Source organism: Spermophilus citellus (assembly GCF_964194105.1).
Source record: "Spermophilus citellus genome assembly, chromosome: 1".
NCBI lineage: Eukaryota > Metazoa > Chordata > Mammalia > Rodentia > Sciuridae > Spermophilus > Spermophilus citellus.
Window position 1 is genome coordinate 27,701,228 of NC_138182.1, and position 16,620 is coordinate 27,717,847.

General features: G+C 43.8%; 1 protein-coding gene across 1 annotated transcript in view; it reads left to right on the forward strand.

Moving 5' to 3' along the window:
* The first annotated feature begins 1,643 nt into the window (after positions 1-1,643).
* B3GLCT (beta 3-glucosyltransferase) overlaps positions 1,644-16,620 on the forward strand; it is a 110,048-nt gene continuing 95,071 nt past the window's right edge. Inside the window, exon 1 of the mRNA XM_081280432.1 lies at positions 1,644-1,943. Coding sequence (XP_081136558.1) covers positions 1,871-1,943 — 73 coding nt within the window. The 5' untranslated portion in view covers positions 1,644-1,870. The remainder of the gene's footprint in view (positions 1,944-16,620) is intronic.

The following is a 16,620-nucleotide window of genomic DNA, read 5'->3' on the forward strand; positions in this document are numbered from 1 at the left end:
ATACTTCCCACTTTTAAGGAGTCAATATAAACAAAAAACTCATTGCCTCCAGATTTCCTTTTCAAAAAGCTGGTAGCAGTGTGTGCCTGTGGTATGAGTATGTGGGAGGCTAAGGTGGAAGGATCACTTGAACCCAGAAGTTCAAGACTAGCCTGGGAAAATTAGTGCGACCCCCAACTCAGAAACAAACCAAACCCAAACAAAAATCCAACAGCTGTTGTGTGGACAGATGATAATTTCAAGCTAAACTCCCTCATGCCACTCAAGCTTATGGGTTCACCTCAACAAACATTCATTTGCCACCTACTTCTTTATCTCCCTCACATCCTACTTATACCCCTGGGGCCCAGGCCCTCATTAATGTTGAACAAGGGTGAATGTTGAGGTTTGTGGAGAAGAGACTCGGGTTAGTAGGTACTTAGTGGAGTGGCAGACACATAGAAGATGTCTGAAACATATGATTAAATATGAATGACCATATGGACAGTACCTCCAGGAGGTCAAGGTCTAAACATAGGCCAGGGGAGTGCACTTGGAGACACAGGAGAGAAAGTTTGGGGGAGGCCCCAGGGTTAAAGGGGGGTTCCTAGTTCTTCATCGTAACTGTTTTCCTTCTTCAGTTCACCATACAACATAACTGGGTCAGCCCCCTGTTAGGACTATGACTCTTCTAGCAGGGAAGGGAGACACTTGATAGTCCTTTGGAGACAGAGGGACTCCCTCATGGAGGTTTTCTGACAGTTGTCATTCCCCTGCTCTGTATTCCAGTTTATTTTCATCAGATGTTTGTCGAGAGCCACAGAAGCGGGCCCCAGCAAAATTCCAACTGATTGGCTCACAGTGGGCCCCAGCAAACTTTCAGCTGATTGGCTCCTCTGCGGGTGACGCTCATTGGGCTATGCTCATTCGGCTGTTTCCCCGCCCTTTCAGACCACGGAGCTGCTCATTGGGGGACTCTTTTGGCTCCGCCCATGCGACCCAGCCAATCGGCCTCAAGGGCGGGAAGACCTCCGGTTGAGAGGTTCCTGGAAGAGCCGCTTGAGGCAGTTGGGCTCTGAGGGAATTCCTGGAGAGCTTGGTGGTGTGGCACGTGCCTTCCTGCTTGACAAGTGGCTAGTGAGTTGTGCCCAGCCAGACTGTGGCAGATGTTTTGAATGAAATCATACCCTTTCTCTTTCACGATGGGCGGGGGGTTTAAAATCATAGTCACGGAAAATCACCTTTACACAGACATCTTTTAAAAGCAAACTCCAGGCCCAAGCCAGTGGTCCAATTCCATTTTTAAAAAAGGTTATTAATATTAAGTAAAATACTTGATCTGATTAAAAACACGTTCATCGAAGCACAACATTGCTGCCAACAATATTAAGAGTTGAATTATTGATTTTTTAAACAGCAGATAGTCCATTAGCAAGGAAGAAAAGAAAAAAAGAAAAGTGATTCCTCCTCCTTCACTTTTGGTGTAACAGGGTGAAAATAGTGACCTACTGTTAGGGACCCAAGCAAGAGGATGGCTAAGTGTGGGAGGGTTAGAAGGCAGAGGAAGGGGCCTGGTCTGGGGGCTGTTGGGGAGAAGGGACGGTAGCAGAGGCAGGAGAGGTGAGACGCCTAGTGGAGCAAAGGGGCCCCTTGTGCCCGCAGCCCGTCGGGTGCACCGTGGCCACAGCGGCAGCAGCGCTCACCCGGGTGCTGCCGCTCCCGGCCACCAGAGGGCGCGGCCGGAGCCGGCGCGGCGCAGCCGGAGAAGGGAGGAGGGGAGCCGGTGGAGAAGGGTCAGCCGCGGCGGCAGGGCGGCGGCAGCGGCGCAGCTCTGCTCCCAGTGCCTCTCGGTCCCCGCGTCCAGGCAGGACGCTTAGCCCCAGCGACCGGGATGCAGCCGCCAGCCTGCCGTGTCCGCCGCCTCGCGTCCCCCGCGCTGCTGGCGCTCCTCGCGTGCTCCGCTGGTAAGTAGCGGGCGGCCCGGGCGCGCGCGGGCGAGGCTTGGGGCTTCTCGGGCGCAGCTGCCCGAGCCCGAATGAGCCCCGGGAGGGAGGTACTGGGTGGCCCAGCCTTGCCCCGCTGGTTTCCGCGTCCCGCTGCCCCGTCTTCGCCGCGCCGCCTCTCAGCAGCGCCATCTCCCGGCGCCCAGGCGGGACCCGGGGCGTGCCCGCCCGTGCCTTTGGGTCCCGGGTCCCCGCCGCCCCTGCCGGGCCCCAGACTCGCGTCTCTCCGCCTCCTTCCGCCTGGAACAGGCGGGCTGGCGGGCGGCAGAGCAGCCGGGGCGCAGCGCCCACCCCCACAGGAAGCGGAGGGAGCTGTGCAACTGCGAGAAACTTTGAAAGAGGTTGGCTGCGGCCCCTCCCCCCGAGTCCCGAGCGTCCGCGCTGCGCCCTGGCTGCGCCCGCGTGGGATGCCAGGCGGCAGCTGCCCCGCGCGCACTCCGCGACCGGGCGTCCCTCCCTCTGCGCGGCCTCGGACTTGCCCGGACTCGCTAGGATGTGTGGCCAACTTGGCACCCTCCCTACTCTGATTCTGGGAGGGAGGACGGGGTGCCGGGCCGGGCCTCGGTGTGAGCGGGAGTGGTGTGGGGACACCATGGAGAAGCTTTCTGAAGTCTGGGATCTTCACTGGGCAAATTAGAAAACCCGTCTGAAAACAATGCTCTCCGACTCTCCTGCTGTGGTAGAGGTTTTCTCGGAGCGCAGGAAAGGATAGCAGAGAATTCGGCAACATTTCTTCCCGGCTCCTCTGGGATTCCAAGATGTTGATTGCCACTGGGGTGTGGGCCCCCCATGCTGGGAGAGGTGACCTTGACTGGCATCAGCCAACTGATCCATAGGAGACAAGTCCTCCTGGTATGCCAGGGCAAGGACCCTAGGAGCAAAAAGGAACCCTGGGCCCAGGAACCAGTGCAGGGAGCAACGCCCACAGGACAGGTGGGAACCTGGGTTCAAGAGGTAGACCTGCTCCTAAATGGCAGAAAGGGAGACTGATCACTGCCCAGGTAGTGTTGATTGTGCAAGATGAAACTGCAACTCTAAGGTACTGGGCCGCGGGCTGAAGACATGTTTGAATTCGCGTAAATGGGGGGACCAAATGAAATGGGCAGAACCTGAAGCAAGTGGAGAGACCTGATCCTTGATTCCGAGAGGATCCTCATATGGCTTAGGGCAGCACCAGACTCTCGTCTACCTGCCTGCTCTGGCTCCAGAGTTTATGCTGACCTGCCAATGTTAAGAGGCATTCCCGCTAGGAAAACAGCTGGAAGTGGACAGAGCAGTTGCTCGCCCCTTCCCCATTCCCTTTTTTTGCTTGTGATTGTCATCTTTTGGGGGGAGGAAATGGGTGGTAAACAGAGTTAGGTCCCCCCCCTAGAGTGTATGGTAAAGAATTTAAGGGGGGGTACTCTGGAGATTATGGAACTAAATTGACTCCTGGAGAACTTCAGACCTTCTGTGAAATAGATTGGCCTTCATTTGGAGTAAGTGGGCCCTCTGAGGGATCACTAGGTAAAGAGCTACATGATCAGGTGCTCAAATTAGTTTGAGATCAGAGAGGAGAAAAAGTGTCACTTTTAAATCCAAGCTGCTGTGGGACATAAATGGCTGCTTTATCTGTTCTTGTGCTCTGGGATTCTGCCAAGTTTCTTCCTAATGCTAGAAAATAGGAGAGGCAGATGGAGGGGATCTGGAAAGGCCAGGTAGACCAGGTCCTGGACATTTTAAGGATGCTCAGGAGGTCTGCATTCTGCCTTCGAACAATTTAGGTGTTGCCCCAAGCCACAGAGGTTAGCTCTGCAATTTTCTGCAAATGCCTGATAGGAGAGTCTGATGGGCCCAGGAATATCAGGGATGCTCTACCTCCTGGAGTGTTTTCCTCTTTGCTGCAGTTGGGCACAAGGTGGGATTGAGCCATGACTCAGAAACAGAGGACTATAAGCAGGAGAGTGGCATGGGGAAAAGTGCAAGAAACCACCAGTTTGGTGGTGGTGGTGGTGGTGGTGGTGGATGGTTGCACCTTTACATTAAAACAAAACAAAAAAAAACCCAAAAAACTCTAGTCTAGAGAAAGAGGATGCTGTCGGGGGGAAAAACACTGAAAAACCCCCAGATAGCTCTCTGGGGCTTAAGTTAAAATATTAAAAAGAGTCCTAAGATAAAAAGGAAAAAGAAGCCATGATATGATAGACACTGTTGTTTTATTTGGACTCAGGAAGCTATCCTAAAGCCTTCACTATTTCTGGCTCAAACTTTAGGCCTCCTCAAGGCCCAGACTCCCCGACTTCTGCCTCTGGAAATGATGCCAACAGTAGGGCAGAGCCGGGATCTGAGCCAGCTGCAGTGGCTCCCGCTTCTCCACTGCTCTGTCTCCTTTACTATCCAAGTTAAGGAAGGAGTTCAAACAATGCCAAAAGGATATTCAGATTTTATTTTCTGGGGAGGAGCTAGAAATGAATTGGAGAACAACAAAGGCAGGTTGGGAGTAATTATGGCCATATCATTTTTTCCTTCAAAACCTCTGTCTTGAGCTCATGGTTTCTGTGTTGCATTCATACTTGGTCCCGTGCATCTAAATTTATAGTGTTTTGCTCTGATCAGTCTTGTTTTGTCCAACTTGAGTTTTTAGTCCTTTGTCTTTCCTTCTTCTGTCTTTATTCAGAGATCAATTATTCAAGGAGAGGCTGTAAAATCTTTGTTTCCTGTTAGTTTTTATGTTTATTTCTGGGCATCTGTGTACTATATGTTGTGTCTCTATATAATATCTATCATGTACATGGTATTAAAATTGGTTTATAGATAAATGAGTACTCATAAATTTAGTAAATGGATCCAAATGTTTTTTAGTTCACATGACTTAAACGTTTCAGAAAAAGTTCAATTTAAATTGGCTAAACAGATAAGAATAAAGATGTCTTTAAGATTACTAATCCACATGTTTTTCTAGGTGGTCAAGCAATCAAGAGTGTTGCTTTTTATAAGATGTTTAAAGTATAATATCCATTGCTTCTAGAATTTTTCTTTAGCAGAAACTGATGGCATGTACCTGTAAACTACACTTGTCTCATAGCTTGGTTTTCATGAGTAACCTAAAGTTAACAATTAAAAATGAATAAACTAGATTAAACATAAATGGGATTAGTTTTCATAAATGTGTTTGTTAGAGGAGACATTTGATCAATTTTCAAAATTAAAATAGTAAAACATCAATTGCTAAATATTAATTCAGGTACTCTTCTTAAATTCCATAAGATAATATATACTTTAGTATTATATTGTTTTTATAAATTGGTAAATGAAAAAAAGGGGGAATTTCATATTGCTTTGTTTCTGTATCTTCACTAAAGCAAGGTTACAAAGGATAAGATTCTAATACATGTAATTCTATGTGCAAAGAGTACAAAAGGTTTCAGCTGTGTTTAATTAAAGTACTGCAAAAAGCATATAAAGAATTTCATGCTATTAAAATGGAGTAATTTGTCTAAATTTAGAAATTTCATAAGGATTGTTCCAAAAGGTAAATTTAAGAGTCAGCAACTAAAAAGATATAAAAGGTATGGAAATATATTTTAATGTAAAAATGTTTCTGGAGGAAAAAATATTTCATGTGGTGAAATAAACAAGTCATAAAATGTCCATGTAAGTTATGCAAGGATTTTGGAGGATGAATCTCAAAAATATTGGGTGTGGTTAAGTTGGCTGTTATGAACATGATCAGTTAATGTATTTAAGGGTTTTTCCTGAGGTCAAATATTAATGTGCTAATAGAAACCAGAATTTAATTCTGTATGTGTTAAAGTAACAAGGGTTTCTTAAAACATTGGTCTGGTCTTATCTAGCAGGATAATTTTTTATGTCTTTTAGGTTCTATTATTTAGGAGAGATAGTCTTAGAGGAATTAGGGGTTGTACAAATCAAATTGAATATACAACTAATTTTTAGATTATTACACTACATTGAACATTCTTTTTTTTTTAAGCTTAAACTTGGTTAATCTGAGGACATCAATGTAATTGTGATTCTGTTACTAGCTTCTTTATATATCAGATATATTTATGTCCTCCAAGTATACAAGTCTTTTTTACAGCATTTTACTAAGCTGGTGTTCTCCAAAATAAAGTCTATAATAATAGTTTATTTTAGGCTTATTTAAAAAATAACAAATTTATTTATTTATTTATATCAGTTACTATTTTATAGTCAGATAAAAATGACTATCATAATAATTATACATGTATATAGTTTTCTGATAATCCTTACACTGGGATGGGAATTTAATGTATTTTTAGAAGATAATAAGGAGAGCCTGGTTTGTTTAATTGTTGACAGTATGAAACATAAGACATTTTGCCACTTTTCCCAAAAAGAAAGTTGGGAGCTCTCTAATTGCTTTTTAAAAAAATTATTATTATTATTCATGTTCCTGATAAGATGATACATTGTGTTAATTGATATTCATATAATCTCAGGAAATAATATACAAAAACTTTATAAAATGACATCTAAGAGATAAAACACTTTTCTTGTCAAGAGGCCACCTCATCTGTGTTAAGACTCTGCCTCTTACCTTATTCCATGTTAGAACAACTCCAAAGAGGGCTAAATTTAACTTTATTTAAAGTTAAGTTCAAAAGATAGATTTTTTGTTAAGATTGCTGTGATCTCAAAATAAATAAGGGATGTAATATATAACTAAGTAAAGGTTTGAGATTATAAAAATTATGCTTCTTGGTTTATAGCTATTATACAAACTACATGTTTTTGTTCTTGTCAATTTCATTATGTATTTTCCTTGTAAACTTTATAACTGCTGTTAGTGGTTTACAGAAGTACAACTTTTAATATAACAATCTGAATTATTTGAGACAAAAAGCTATCACCTATAGGACAGATAGGATATAAGGCTCACTTCTAGCACTAACACTAGCCCCTATTAAATAGAAATGTTAAGTAACTATAAAATTATAGAAATTAATAGTACTCCTACTCTAGGACTGGTAAAATTGGCCTGCTAGGTGTTTAAAACCGAAATTGGAGACTAAAGTTAATGAAATAAAGGTCAAGAAAAAAAAATAGCCAATATTTTGGCACTTACCCTTTAAGTCAACCAGAACCTAGAACAATGAGACCCTATTATTATTATTATTATTATTATTATTCATGTTCCCAATAAAATGATATGTTGTGTTAATTGATATTGGCCTTGCACTTCTGGTGAGTCACTCTGAACTCCTCATCAGGGAGACTGAGAGGACCCTAGAGAACAAGAAGCCAACCAATGCACATGCTGCAAAGAAGAGGGTCATTGGAGAGGGGAATGTCCCTAATGTTTCCAAGGAAAGCCAAATGTAGTCAGCAAGACCCTCACCTATTCTGGCAGATGGCACACTGGTAGAAGAAACTAGCGGAGGTCAGAGGCTTCTCACTCATCCCAAAGAGTAACCCCCAGAGGAATCTCAGCTGATTTTTAACAGTAGATAGGAACAAGGTCAATTCTGACCAACTTGGTCTTAAACACCCGGGAGGAAAATTATAACCGAAGTATAGCCATACATGGGCTGGTGTTCATGGCTAAGGAGGTACAACTGGTGCAAAGGGGTTGGAGATCACCTGGAAGTTACAACTAAGCAAACTGTGTCAGGAAACCCACCCTCACTGGATCAAGTGTTGTCAATTATCTTGTTAATGCTTAGGTCTAGCCATACTAGATACTCAGGATTCTCCACTTATCAGATTCTTTATGGACCTCCTCCTCCTAGTATAAGAGGTATACAAGAAGCTCTTTTAAATATTGGAACACATTACTCTGAGGTAGCAGAGGCAGGCTCTAGATTCAGCCTTGACCACTATACACCATTGGGTTAGGGAAAAGCTACTTGTGACCTGACCACAGAAGCCTACCTGTTTAAACCAGGAGATGCTATTTGGGTAAAAGAGTGGAATGTCCAACCCCTAAAGCCTCTTTGGAGGAGTCTGCTCACCATCATTTTGTCCACCCCTACTGCAGTAAAAGTGGCCAGTGTGGCCCCTTGGACTCATCACAGCAGAGTGCAACCAACCTTATGATTGGGAGTACCTTCCCAGTCCAGCTACACCATGTAAGTTGACCATCCAAAACGAGCAAGCTACACCCCGAGAGGCTTCCCAAGGACTACAGCCTTGCTTTAGTCACTTCGGAAGCTGACTAATCTATGCATGGCAGAAGCTTGAGGAATCAACCGCTGGCTGGGATAAATGGACAAGTCTTATTTTCTATGTACAGGGAGGCTTTGGTGCTGCCCCCCGCCCCACCTCCGCCACTTTATTCCTCTCTGTTGCCACACTCTTAGCCTTAGTTTTCACTGTAGGATCAACAGCAATTGCTCCAGCCAGCTGGCACTGGGTTGAAAAGCTTCTATTAGCAGTCTCTCACCTCCTTTTGACAGGATGCTTTGTTACTCTTGGTTGTGTTTGATCTGGCTCCCGATTGTGGACTTGAGTCTCTTACCCTGTGACCCATGTCTTCATATGACTCAATAGGCCAAGTTGTAGCCACAACCCTACTTGATCATGACCATTTCTCCTACTAGGAAACTATCTCAGGAATCTGCAGGTTGGATAAAAATGTCACCCACATCTCAGTCCAGACCTGTGAAAGGTTAGAATCCCAGGGAATTATTTGGAGGATGGTTTTCAACTTTGGGGGGGGGGAATTCAAGAGTCTCCTAAGTATTGTGGTTTTTATGTTAAGGGGTCTGCCTTCTCCTGCCTTGCCTGTTACCCCTGGTTATAAGATCTATTTCTAGTTTCATAGAGGCTGTGGTTAAAAGGAAAATGGTCACTTATGCCATGACATTATGGAAATATAAACCATTAAAACTCTTTGATCCTGAAAGGATCTTAGCATCAAAGTGGGAAATGTGGTAGAGATTTTATCAGGGCGCAGAAAAAGATAACTTGGCACCATCAGTATCAATGTGAACCTTCCCCAACTCAGTTGCAACACTATTGCTACTCTGTAGTATAGAAAATAGAAGGCCTAACCTGAAGTATGTACTACCTCACACGGGAAACAAGGAACTACTATGTAAAAGGAAACTGACAAGCACATATAAAGCTATACCTCCCTATGCTAAATTCTCAGCCTTTCGATGAGAATCCACTGAGCCTGTGTTGGCACAAATAAACACTTCCTGCTGAATGCCCTGGGGTCCTGTGTCTCTGAGCTCGAATCCTGCTTCCACAATGTCCATTTCTTTTTCCAATCTCCTCACAAAGGCCTATAACCCCACCTCTTTCTCATAAAAGGATGTGGTAAAAGTCTTTTTTTTTTTTTTTAATCCTTATGATTGACTATGATGTGATTTGTTCAAGTTGAAAAGCTTGGCTGAAAAAGCTATTTCCTTTCAGAGTGTTATAATGACACTGTCCTCTCAGACTTGCTTGAGTTTCTAGGCTCTAAAAAGGCAGTAATTTCAAATTTTTAGAAATGGTAGAATGTTGCAGTTGAGGAAGAGACGTAGCATTATTGCACACTGCTTTCGTTAGCCACTGGAACCTTGACAGTCTGTGTTTAATTGTATCGAAGTTCTCCAAATAGGGGCCTTATTTGCTGTTTCTGTACATCCCAGACATTTCTGTAGGTGCTCTGTTAAGTGTGGGAAAATCGAATGACATTAGTTGGTAATTGTTCACACACATGATTAATTTGCCGACTCTGTAATTAAAATTGTTAGGGCACCTTGGACAGAGAAGGCTGTAATTGATCATCTTTGGTGGAAGAAAGCATTGTTGGGTGGTAGCCCTAGGGAGAAGGGGAAGTTGAAGATTTACGAATCGACTAGGTGATGACTGCTGGCTGTATCAGTTGGCTTATTGCCTGGAAGTTTGTAACTCACCAAATGAGTGGGTGGTAGCAGAAACTGGCATTCTATTTACAGCACTGCACTTAATAATGCTGTACTGGGGATATTATGCTTGTACATGATGCCCACAATGTATAGGCTGAAATGTACATTTGCATTTCTATGTGTAATCCTTTATTACCGTTAGGGGAATATTTGCACAGTCCAAACTTGATATTACACTGAAGGACATTCAGAATGAACTAAATGTCAACACATTTCTAGAGATGTCGATTAGCCTTGTGAAGTTGTCAGATAAGCACAATAAATAAGACATAAAACCCATTAAAAGGTCCCTGTGAGACATTTGGGCTTTGTGAACTGGCTTTCATGGGTTGGTAGAGACGGGAGGCTGTATTCTCTGGGGTTGGAAGTAAATCATGACTATGTTTTATTGAGGTTTAGTTTGATGTTAAGGGAGGGACATTGAAACATATGAAAACAAAGAAACATGTAAGGATATCATGAGTGGGGCCTGATGATTGCCTTAAAATTCTGCTAAAACAGTGTAATAAGAGTTCTGAGATGGGATCAATCTTAAAAGTTTATGAATACCTTAAATATTCCCTTACAAGATTGGTTCAGCTATGGATAGTTTCTTGACAGACTTAACATTTATTTAAAAATATTTTGGCAGGGTGGTGGGGGGAGGTCAAGATAGCACACATCTGTAATCTCAATGTCTCGGGAGGCTGAGGCAGGAGGATTGTGAGTTCAAAGGCAGCCTCAGCAATGTTGAGGGGCTGAGCAACTCAGGGAGACCCTGTCTTAAATGAAATACAAAATAGGGCTGGGATATGGCTCAGTGGTTGAGTGCTCCTGAGTTCAATCCCCAGTACAAAAAAAAAAAAAAAAAAAAAAAAAAAAAAAGAATAAGAAAAAGAAAAAAATAAAGAAAGAAACATTTGTTTTAAATCCATATGCATATACAGACAAAATTCATAGTAACTTCTGTCCTAATGTCTGGCACCAGTTGTGGAGTCAGATTTATTCAAGCCTTTTGGTCACTACTTATTTATTAGCTGAATGACTTTGAAGCCTCATTTTTCTCATATAAAACTGAAGACATGTATTGGTTAGGAACCTGGAAACTTTTATGTCTCTTATAGTTTTAAGAAAATGATTCCACAGAGGCAGAAACTGCTAATTGCCTACACAAGAGTCCTTTGAACCCTCTTTTCCTAACAAAACTCAATGGGATTATACTGAGGTTGAGGGGATGGTTGGAGGAATGGTGTCAGTGGTGGCAATGTGAAGCATTTTCAGTAGCTCTTGCAAATAGGGGTGTCTACTGATGAATCCATAAAGATTATTGGATAGAACAATCCAGTAATCCTGCTCGAATGCAGGCCCTTTTTGCCATGTTTCATTCCCCCTTCTCCCTATTGCTTGTTCCATGGATCTGATGGCTGGAGCTGTGGAGGCCATGTTGTGGCTAGGAGGTGATGAAGACAGAGGCAGGCAGTAGTAAGGATGATAGAATGGAAAGAGAAGAAGCCTGGGTGCCAGGAAGATGTGGAGCATCCTGTCAGTCCTGTCTATCACCTATTTGCAGTTTTGCCTTGTATGAGACTCTAGGCAGCCAAACAGTCCTAATTGATACATCTGTGAAGAAGCTGATTCAAACCAATGGTAAAATAATAGGTATTAGCTTGTATCTTTCACATCCTTGTCTCCTCTCGGTAGGAGCCAAGATTGTATTTCTTAGCGCCTGCCAAAATTAGGAATGATTTTTTGTTCTGAGCCAATTCTTGCTCAGATTCCTTTCATTGCAGCGAGTCAGAAGTTTTAAAACAGCAAGTCAGACCTAATTCCAGGCTGTGTGTGTGTGTGTGTGTGTGTGTGTTAAACCCTCCCTTTATCACTGAGGCAGTACACAGCTATCACCGGTACAAATTTAACCTTACAGGTACATTCTTTGTCATTCAGGACCCCCAAGTTAGCATAGCCTCCTTGGTCCTGAACTTGATCCATGGGGGTTTGCCTGCAGTTGACAGTCAACCTCTGGGGTACAAGGAGCATCTTCTGCAAGTGGGACAGGGGATAGAGAGATGTTTGTACCCTTTTTAAAATTTCCTTGGAACTGAACATTTTGGGGCCCATAATAGAGCACATCCTAATAATTAACCTCATTTGAAGCATCAAGGTCAAAGATTTTTGCTGCTGGTTAGATACATTGTAAGAAAATAAGCAAGCATATTGTCTAGGCATAAAGATAGTACGTATAAGGACTTTGCAACTGATTTTCCTCTTGTAGCACTAGGTGCAATCTGCATTTGGCATTGTTCAGGTTCCTGCTTAAAAATAATGTACCGGAGTCCCCATAGGTTTACCCCACCTCTCCCACGATAAAGGAAAGTTGTGGTGAGTGTCAAACTCCTTGTGCCTAGTATTGATTGAGAGTCTCCCTTGCTGCCTTGATTTCAAAGTATTGTTCACTAAGCGACTCCCGGAGAAACACCATTGTTATTGTACAGGCTCACTTGAATTGCTAGACCGTGTTGATTTCCAAACAGTAAAAAGAATATTACAAGGAAAAACTACCCAAAGTTTGCTTCATTTATTAAAAAGTAATTGTTGAGGACCTACTATGTGTCAAGCATCGGGATATTGCTGGAACAAGACGGATCTGCCTGTCTCCCCCCTTGTAGAGCTGGCAGAGTAGGAGGGAAGGTGACAAAAAACAATAACTACATAGAAGCTCACTGCAGCTTCTGTGGAAGACGCTTTGAGAACATGTTGCAGAAAGATCTATGGCTTTCAGCAAGTCTGGGGCAGGGGTTTTCTACTGAGAAAGATCTTGTACTCAGGGAACATTCATCAAAGTCTTGAGACCTTTCGGATGTCATTGTATGGTGTGGCAGTGGTTGCTGCTAGCATCCAGAGCCAGGGACGTAGCTGGGTGACCTACAATGCACAGGACAGCTGTGCCCCACCACCAAACAATTGATTATTGGGCCCCAAATCTCAACAGAACCAGGGTTGAGAAACCTTGGAATGAGAGCTTAAAGAAGGCCTCCATGAGGAAGTGACACTACCTCCCAGACATGAAGGGGAAGTGGAACCCATGAAGTGGAGGGGAAAAGAGCGAGCCAGCAGACGGACCCAGCTAAGCTGTGAAGGAATCCTGTGGAGGAAGGACAGAGCCCCAGCGAGTGTGAGAAATGGGCTGGCGACATCAGCAGGGGCCAGCTTGAACAGAGCTTGCAGACTGGGTAATGCATTCAGGGCTGTGTTGAAGGGCTGTCATGGGACAGTGCGTGACTTGACTTGATGGAGCTCACTCTGGTCGTCCTGTGGAATGGGGGTTGTAGGTTGTAGGTGTGGACCTGGGGAACCGTGAGGAGGCTGCCGTAGCAAACTAGTTGAGAGATGATTATGAATCTCTAAGCCGCTGTGATAGATTGGGCACAGTGGGCTGGGAGAGAGGGTGGGGGCAGGGATGAGTCATGGATTTCTGTCAGGAGCTGCCGGTGTGTTGTGTACCGACTTAGGAACTAATGAGGAAGACCAGATTTAAAAAAAAAAAAGTTCTTATGGTTAAATATGCATAGCATAAGATTTATTCAGCCTCATAAATCTTAGGCATATAATTTTGTGGCATGAAATACCAGACTTTTTTTTTTTTCAGATATATTTTTTGGGGGAAGTGAAGCTGATCAGTTCTGGACAAGTTCAGGTTATGAACTGTTAGATATTTGGGTGAGGAGCTCAGAGGAGAGGTCCTGCTGGAGAGGTATTTGGGCTTGGGAGTCCCTGCACTATGTGGCAATTTGAAAGTTTTTTTTCTTTTCTTTCTTTTTTTTTTTGAAGAGAGACTTGATTGACAGAATAAATTCACTTAAGCTTTTATTCCAAATGTATGTGTACAGAGATTTGGTAGAAGTTGGGGGAAGAAAGCAGTCTTTATCTGTATGGTGGAAAGCTGAGAATTCAGACAAAAAAAGAAAAAAGATTTTCGTCTCATCAAAGAAGATTTGCATGGATTTGAAGTCTAGCAATACCATTTCCTCCTAGGGATGTGACTTATCTTTATTCCTAAAAGACTATGTTATGAAATGGAAAAGGTGATATATTTTAGTTTACATCATTACTTCCCATAAGCAGCTCAAGGCTTTTTATGCATCATGTTAAATTTATCTCCTCTAGGTCCTTGAGGGGTTTATGCAGGAGGGCTGTACTTTTTACAAAATAAAGGAAGTTAAGTGGACAAGGCCAGCTGTGAAAATAGCCTCGTTATTTCCCTAGATTTCCTGTCTAGCTGTCCGTCCCCGTGCTAAGACTTTGCTGTTGGTAACAGGAGCAAAGGGCTCTTTGCCTTTTACTGTAGGCCAGGTACTGTTCTGAACCTGAACATACACTGCCCTCTTTTTGATTCTTATTTCATTTTCCCCTCTGAAGGGAGAAAAGCAGGCTCAGAGAGGTCAAGTCACGAACCTGAGGTTGCTGAACTACTAAACGGCACAGCTGGATTTGAACCCATTTGGTCTGAGTCTAGGGTTTGTGTTTTGACCCTGTACTGTTGTATTTTTTGTAGTCAGGCAAGGCTGGGGTCTCAGGTCTCTTAGACTGTGACATCTTTCTATTGCATTATGAAGCTTTAAGGACACACCTCCTGGAAAGAACTTGAAGATTTCTTCAAAAACCGAGTTCCCTCCTGTTTCCCTCCCTGCCTGGCCATTCCTTTTTGTCTTCTTATAGTTTTTTTCCCTGAGATGTTGTGGTCCCCTGCCCTGATTTGGCTCCCCATGTCGTTCCTGCAGGTGCACCCTGTCTTGTGACTTTGTCCTCTGGTACTGCACTCCTCCATGCCGGGCTCCCCATCTGGAGGCTGGCTGCTGTGGGAGACTTCCACTTGAACGTCCTCAGGATCTGGGGAACCAGACTGAGGTTTCCCACACACCTGCTCTCCCACCCTGAGGATTAGCCTGTGTGTGATGTCACAGTCAAGGTGTCCTCTCCCTCCCGCCCTCAGCAGTATGATCTGTCAAAGGCTCTAGCTTCTGTATCTTCAGTCTCAGTTCTCTGTGCCTGGACACTGCCCCACCTTGGTTCAGGCCTGGATCTGTCCTTGCCTGACTCCAGTAGCTTCCTAGCTGGCCTGTTGGAATCCTTTTTGTCTCCCCACGGCCGCTCTCCACACTAGCTCCAGAACATGCCTGGGACACAGCTTAATATGGTATTTTCCCTCTTTGAATACTTCAAATGATTTTCCAGATTCCCTAACACTAACTCCTTTCATGATATGGCCCCTGCTATTCTCAGCCTTAACTCTAGCCCTAGTCAGTCTCCCTTAGATGTCTCCACCCTAGACTACCCCACCTTCGCCAGGTGTTCCTGTCTCTGAAGTCCTAGGCTGTGGGGGAGGAGTGGTGAATTCAGGGAACTCTGACAGATCAGGTCTGGCCTCTTGCCTCAAAAATCAAATGGAGAAAATATTCAGCATTTGTTTTTTGGGGATTGGGTAACTTCACTTAGCATTACCTTCTCCAACGCCATCCTGCAAATGCCATGATTTTATTCTCTTTTATTGCTGAGTAATATTCCATTGTGTATATAGGCCACATTTTTTTAAAATCCATTCATTCACTGAAGGGATCTGGATTGGCTCCACAGTTTAGCTATTGTGAATTGTGCTGCTATAAACATTGATGTGGCTGTGTCCCTGTAGTATGTATGCTGTTTTAAAGTCTTTCGGGTATAGTTGGAGGAGAGGGATAGCTGGGTCAAATGGTGGTTCCATTCCCAGATTTCCAAGGAATCTCCATACTGCTTTCCATATTGGCTGCACCAATTTGCAGTCCCACCAGCAGTGTATGAGTGTGCCTTTCCCCCTACATCCTTGCCAACACTTATTGTTGTTTGTCTTCATAATAGCTGCCATTCTGCCTAGAGTGAGATGATATCTTAGAGTAGTTTTGATATCTCTGATATAAGGAGGCTGACTCATGGAGGGGGAGCATGGAAGGAATAGATGAATTCTAGATAGGGAAGAGAGGAGGGAGGGAAAGGGAGGGTGCAGGGGATTAGCAAGGATGGAGGAATGTGATGGACATCATTATCCAAAGTACAAGTATGAAGACACGAATTGGTAATTGTTGTCAACATACTATATACAACCAGCGATATGAAAAAATGTGCTGTATGTGTGTAATAAGAATTGTAATGCATTCTGCTGTCATTTAATTTTTAAAAAATCAATAAAAAATGAAAAAAAATCAAATGGAAAAAGTAATGGTAAGGTAGGGAAGGAATTCAATCAGTATAGCTATATCAGAAAGCAGAGGGACTTGCAGGCATCCTTAGTCCTGTTCAGACAAGGGCTTCAGGTTTAAATGGGGGTAGGGACAAAAGTGGAGGGGAGGGGGAAAGAAGGAGAGGGGTGGGAGTGTGCACAGATATGCAGCCTTGGTCAAACTGGGATCTGGTTGGTTATTTTCCCAGGTCTGGTTCTGATGGCTCCAGGGAAGTCATTTTTGCTTGAGGGGATAATCTGGTTCCCATCATGAGGTGATGGCTCCTGCTGAGGGGGACAGCCTTGGTTCCTGTCATGGGGTAATTGTTCCCTTCAGAGGGCCAGTCCCATCATGGGGTGATCTGTCTGCAAGGCTTGCTGTTCCTGGGATCTTGAAAACATCTTATTTCCTCTTATCTGGGTGCCTTCAGCCTTAAAGGGGGAAGATTATCAGCTTTAGACAGACATTCCTTAAATAATTAACATGTCTACCTGCAGAGTGGAGCAGGAATCTGACCCACAGTTT